Raw genomic sequence first — 7006 nt, 5'->3', positions numbered from 1 at the left:
TCATTTAATAAGTCTCCAGGCACTGCTCTGTCACACACCATTTCCGTTTACCACTCTCCTTGGACTGCAGTTAAACTATCAGGTTTTTTTGGCAATGTTTTCTACATGATACTCTTCGTAATCTTAATTACTTTTAATTTTTTCCGGTGGCAGAGTTGGAGTTATAAATTATAATACAGTTTATAGGAGTTAGCACCTACAACTACCTTGAAAGGGCCACGTTTATTGTAAAATATTTTATAAACTGGAGGAATATCTTTGTTTCAGGTTCTTGTCAGGAAGGGGAGCTTGTGTTTAAAAAAAAAGAAGGGGGAAAGGAATAAATATCCTATGGTTTGAACTGATCCTTTATTGCATTTGTAAACAAAAGTCAACTGCCAAGTCAGTACACTAATGCCCCGGCCACACGAGGACGAAAACGGTCGTTTGCGTTACTGTTTAGTGTCATATAGACCGTTCGGCCACACGAGGACGACCGAATACGGCACTAAACGACTGCGGAAACGATAACGGGTCCCAAGGTGGATAGAACGGCATACGCAACGCTCTGGGGGGTCCAACGGCTCCGTGTGTACGCCCTATACGATCATTTTCTGATAATGATGAGGCAATAGCCCCGCCTCTCCCCACCTCTGCTGCTCACCCCCGCGTCAAAGTAAACTGCAAACTGAATTCAGATTATTTATCTTTCTCTCGATATGGACATAAACGCGAGTGAAGTCTAATCTGACAGGACGGAGACACCTCTCAAACTACCTAAACTAGATATAAATATGTTTATTTTTATTGTCGGCCGGGTCACTCATTACTGGATCAGCTGCTGAATGAAACAGACACTGACGCTGTCCAAAGAGAGGGAGGAAAAAGAGAGGCTCCGTGTATTGTATTATTATATTATATAGAGTCGTTATTCATTTGTTTTAAAGCTCAATAAATAACAAAGAAGACCTTTGACCGGCACTTTTATCATTTTGTCGAAAGATTTAAACTTTAATACACGTTGACTGGCGAAAAACTCTGCCCGGTTCCCTCGGCCCCCACCGCGGAGAATAAACAGAAGGGAAACCATGACAACCATGCTTCTTTGCTGCTTTTGTGGAGGAAGTTACAGCGCCACGTACAGGCTCCTGCATATGTACTGCAGCTTCTCCAGTGGTTGGAGCTAAACGGAGCTGTCTCGTGTGGACAGACACTATCCGGATGACTATTGCGTGTGGACGGAAGATTTTTTGCGATTGCGTTTGCGTTAATCCTATGCGTTTGGCCGTTTTCGTCCTCGTGTGGCCGGGGCATGAGCTGCCAAGTCCAGAACAGTGGACCTGGCACTTGCAGCTTCAGTTTTTAGGTTCATAAAAGTTGTCTGTGAAATTATATTGATATGTTTTCAAGCCCAGTATGTAGACCGAGTGTATCTGGAGTGGGGCCAATAGTGTCATCGGTCTGTCCCGGTTTTGTGAGGCCTCAATGTTTGGTCAGCAGACGTATTTGAATAAAAGCCACTAACACATAGATCCCTAGATCAGAGTAGAATATGAGTGATGCAATAGTGGGTTGGTGGCTTTACAAAAAGTCAATTCAATTAGATTATTGTGATGGAAAGAGGTGAACTTTGCCTGTAAAGTATTTTTCAGATTTGTGTATTTTAATGTTCAAAAGGTCTGTATTTTCCTCATACTGCCTGTGCTGCAGCACCTCTTTTCACCCTCTGTCTGAAACCAGAGCCCAGTCTGCTCTGATTGGTTAGCTGGCCAGGTCTGTTGTGATTGGTCAACCTCTTAGAAATGTCCCGCCCCTTAGCTTTACACGTCCAATGTGTTGGAGCGCTAGGAAATAGAAGCGCGACTGTTATATAGTGATGTTGCGAAATTAAACAATAGTCCAATTGAGTGAATGGAGGTAAAGCCTCTAGCCACAGATTGTCATTGCAGATCTCAAATGGAACAATGTATTTGGTACTACAAAAGATGGATTGTTACATTTTGTTGTTAAATTATATTATTGGAGGTAAAATCAATATTGAATTATTTCTGAAGTTCCCTGTTTAATATAATTGGTTAGCTAAATATTAAACAATTTTTTTTACTGATGTCTAGAAAATGTCTCTGTGTGTATAAAACTGGCCCCCCTAGAGACTGGTTGTGATGATGATGGGATTATAGATGCTGAAGATTTGGATTTAGTAAAGAGTGGACTCCTGATGAGGGCCTCAGCAATACACTTATAATGACAGATGAGGACAAGAGAAGAGAACTATAGTTTACCTAAAATATAAAAATGTTTGTGAATTATTTCAAAGAGCCTCTAGACTTTGGAAGAGCATGCTACTTATTTTTCTTCTAAATAAAGTCTTAAAAGAAGAGGATGTGGTTGAGGTTGAGTTTGATTAGCAATTACAAAATCAGTAAATGCTTTTATGATAGATTTTTGAATAGCCATACAATGTATTTGCTTTTGCTTTAGCTACTGTGCACTGTAAAGCCAAGCATTGATTCCATTTGAGGCACTACTGCATGTTTTTTCTATGCTGAAATCTTTGGTAACACCTCTGTTAGACGCTAGGGTTTATCTTATTGTGGCCCTATCTCATGTAGAGATCACATCAAAGCCAAGAATACCACATATATTTTGACCAATAGAAAACAAGAACAGAAAAAATGTTTCCACTTAAACCAACCAATCGCTACCTTTACTTCCTTTAATGGAAAATTCTGCGCAGGACGTGATATCTGTGAGAAAAACCTGGTTTGCTGTCTTTACCTCTTGGTCATCATCACACATGGACGGGCCGCACATTTTCATGTATGTTCTCTTAGGTAAATCTTTTGATCCAATTTTTATATTTCCATTTGTAAATTAATGTATTACATTAGCATTCTTGTTTGTTTGGTAGGACCCTGAAACTGCTGTAACTCAAAACACTTTTTACACTGAGCACTGTGTGATTGTTTTCCAGGAGTTGTATTCTTCAGTCATTGGACCTCTGGATCAGAGTTGGAGATGTCAGTCAGACCAGGAGACAACATCACTCTCTATTGTGACTGCAATTCATCAACCGGAGTATACATCGTGTGGTACAGGAACTGCTCTCATGAGAACCAGCCTTCTCTTGTCCTTGATATAATTACAAGGAGAAAAAACGTTATGGATAACAACTATTCTCAGAATCCTCTCCCTCGTTTCCACTTTGTGAAAAGCTCTTCCTCTGAGTCCTATGACCTGCTGATCATTAACATCACTGAGACCGATGAAGGGCTCTACTACTGTGGAACTGATCAGTTTAAGGTGGAGAAAAACGAACAAATTACTTCCGCACATATTTACACACATGGAAACATCTCAACAAGGATCCATGTCAGTAAGTATGCTGTTCTTGTTTTTGTGCCTGCAAGACCTATGTGCGACTGCAGTGAATGTAATCAATTGGCTTAATGATTATTATACCGTACTGAAATAGTGTACAACAAAAATTCAAATCATTATTTTCTTCTTACTTTGGCCACACATTTTATCTGTATTTCTTCTTTGCATGGTAAGCTTTGGGATGATTCTACATTTCAAATAAGATAGACAGGCTCAAGCTAAATGAAAGGTTGGACATTACATTTTCTGGAATAAGCTGAAAACTGATAAACCAGACACATTGGTCAAATAAGAATGGCTATTTCTTTAAAATGCAACTCTGCAATTAAAATAAAAAATATATCTTTCTGTTATGTTGTATTCATTGTTTTAATTAAGCGAATCAAATGACTTATTTTTGTTTAAGACTCCAGTGAGCATCATCCCCAGGAAAGTAAGTTAACGGGAGACTGTAGAGTGTGCTGGATGCTGCTGTTCTCTCTGTGTCCAGCTGTTGCTGCTCTGTCCTCTCTCCTCTCCTCTCTCCTGGTGTATCACCTTTGTAAGAAAGAAGGTAACTAATGTTTTTATTACTTCTAATGTTTAATTTGTAATGTCAGACTTATCAGTGATAATCAATGTATTCCCTTAATGTACAGTTTGAGTTTGTGTCATGCTATAATGATGATGTATTGATTTCCGCAGCTAAAGAACCTCAAACTGATCAGCAAACAGCTCAAACAAGACTAAATCAGGTAGGTGTAACAGCAAGATATAATTTATCTTGACAATAAATCCAAACATGATTATGATTCAACAAGTCCTCCAACGCATACGACCAAATGGGTCGATTGTTCAGGCCCTTATTACGACCAAATATGTTGTTTGTTCAAGCGCTTAATACGTCCTGCTCCCGTTGAATGCTAACGTTACAGATGGATGTTTATTCACAAATAACCCTCTCTGTAAAATCCTAAATTGTAGGATAGTTTGGCCATTAAAACACTTTTTGATTAGATTTCTAGAGGCGTGTGGTGCAGTGGGTTGTGAGTTGGTATTCGGATCAGGAGGTCACAGGTTCAAACCCCACTGCAGTCAGCATGTCATTGTGTCCCTGGGCAAGACACTTCACCCCAAATTGCTCCTGTGGGGATTGCCCACAGTATTGAGTATGTAAGTCGCTTTGGATAAAAGCGTCTAACAAGTGACATGTAATGTAATAATGTAATTTCTAGCGAGAAGTGTATATTGTACTTTTAGAATCCACGTCCAGTCGATATGTAGGATATATAGTTTGATAGATATTACGAAGATGATTTGAGGTATGCGGCAGCCTCCATGTAAAGTTACGGGTTGAAAACAGTATTTCCGAACTCGACGTTTTCATAATAAAACCAATGATCAAATGATTTAACAGTGATATCTGCAGTACTCATCAACTAAAAAACATCAGTTTATCCTTGTTAATTAGACGACATTTATTGGTTTAAATTGTGTACAATGCTTTTGTGTTTTTCCCATAGGGTTTTCTCTTTGATTCTGAGAGACACCTTTATTTTTTCAGAGGTTTTGATAGGCTAACACATCGATTGTTTTAGTCGGAATTTGGTGTTTATGCGATGTGAAATCCAAAAATATTTAAAAAAAATAAAATAATACTTTATTCCGAGTGTTCTTGCTTTTCTCTTTGGAAGTCATCACATAACGGCATTTTAATAGCCTACACGGTTCGGCTGCATTAAATATTACATATCTGCCTTAGTTCTTTATTTATAGAGCCCTGATGAGAAGACCTTTGGAAAAACTGAGAACATGCCGCCAAAACTGAATACGTAACGTGAATCATAAATATATTAGCAATTAAACAACATCTTACATTTATTTTCACACAATACGTCTCCTTGCAGTATCAATACTAATTCGGCTGACTTTTATATTTGATCCAATTGGTAGATAGGTTATATTTACACCATAACGGTGCACAGCTGATATAAAGGGATTTTTTTGTAGTTTTTAAAGATATTATTTACTGAACTCCCTTTCCAACTCCTCATGCAGTTGACTGTTACAGGTATAGACCTATGGTCTATACAGGTTCATGGTACAATGCATAAGCTTCAAATCGAGAGACTGCAACTGTATTTTCCTTTACCGTTCTGTTTTAATTTCACAATAAAGTTAATAGTCATATTATGTTTGATATTATTATGTTTTTTTTAACCCGCACCGCCTAGTGGTTAAAGCACGTTATTGAATGTTGTTGTTGAATACGTTTTATTTGATGAAAACATTTAAATAGTAAGAGTAGCCTACATACAAAATTGGGGGGAAAGTAGAAGGCATGATAGAAATATAGAATAGAAAATATCAAGAAGATACTGTAGTGATCTCTACAATAAAACAGTTTAGTGCAGGACGTCCAAAGATATTAACAGGAGGATGTGCAAAACATTATTATTTGGATAGTCTGGCGTGGTTCCATTCCATTTCATAGAGCTGTTTGACGCTCAGCATAACCTTGTCGCACTGCTACTCCAACATCCAATCACAGGGCTTGATGACTAATCACGGGGTTTGTAAAGCAAGGTGGATGTTGTAGTCCCAAACGATAGCTGGGGATTCTGGGTAGTGTAGTGTCTTCGGAAACTGTAGTGTCTAAATTCCGAAAAAAAAACGATTTGTTTCTCTGAATCGAAGGTTAAAAACACAAAAGTATTTACAATTTAAACCAATCAATATTGTGTAATTAACAAGGATAAACTGATGTTTTTTAGTGGATGAGTAACGCAGATATCACTGTGTAATAATTTGACAGTGAGGGGAATTTATCCGGTTTTATTATGAAAACTTCGAGACCGGAAAAACTGTTTTCACCCACGCTAACTTTACATGGAAGCTGCATACACGTTATCCTGGCGAGACCTCAAATCATCTTCGTAATATCTATCAAACTATAGATCTTACACATCGACTGGACGTGGATTCTAAGAGTACAATATACACTTCTCACCAGAAATCGAATCAAAAAGCATTTTAATGGCCAAACTATTCCACAATTTAGGATTTTCCAGAGAGGGTTATTTGTGAATAAACGTCCCTCCAGAGCGTTTGCAATGAACGGGCCGGGAGCATGTTGTTTCTTACACGACCACTAGAGCACCTCTAGTGGTCGAGTAAGAAACAACATACACTTTAAAACGTGTCTCTGGGCCGTAATAAGGGCATGAACAATCGGCCTATTTGGTCGTTTTTTGTAGGAGGACAGGCTGTTATGATTCTTAACAACTAATGTCACATTTAAGGATGAAGATGTGTGTTATGCTGCACTGGAAATACGTCCGGCATCAAAGAGACCAAAGAGGACGACAACCCAGAGTTCTGACTTCAGCACCTATTCTGCCATCAACACTTCGAGGATGTAAAAACTTGCAAGACAGTTACTAAACAAGATCACAAACAAACCAAAATTGTATGCTATTTTTCCAGGATAAGTAGAGACCATTATGCCGCTTATCGTTCCCATTTAAAGCCGAGCAACAGTCAGCATTATCTATGACTGATGTGTATAAAAAGCTGTATGCATAAAGTAATTGTTTTGAAGGTGAAAGCAGTTATGTCTTTAGAAGTTGATACTAAACTATATTTCTAATTTCCTGAAACCACTTAA

At 38.3% G+C, this 7006-nt stretch overlaps 1 protein-coding gene across 1 annotated transcript; it reads left to right on the top strand.

Moving 5' to 3' along the window:
* The first annotated feature begins 2776 nt into the window (after nt 1-2776).
* Nucleotides 2777-6977, top strand: LOC117537884. Its single transcript, XM_034203275.1, has 5 exons — nt 2777-2813; nt 2954-3355; nt 3767-3913; nt 4045-4094; nt 6642-6977. The coding sequence occupies exons 1-5, from the start codon at nt 2777-2779 to the stop codon at nt 6759-6761; spliced, it is 756 nt and encodes a 251-aa protein (XP_034059166.1). The 3' UTR covers nt 6762-6977.
* Nucleotides 6978-7006: the final 29 nt, after the last annotated feature.

Source organism: Gymnodraco acuticeps, unplaced genomic scaffold (genome assembly GCF_902827175.1).
Source record: "Gymnodraco acuticeps unplaced genomic scaffold, fGymAcu1.1, whole genome shotgun sequence".
NCBI lineage: Eukaryota > Metazoa > Chordata > Actinopteri > Perciformes > Bathydraconidae > Gymnodraco > Gymnodraco acuticeps.
This window is presented reverse-complemented; position numbering and strand designations above follow the sequence as displayed.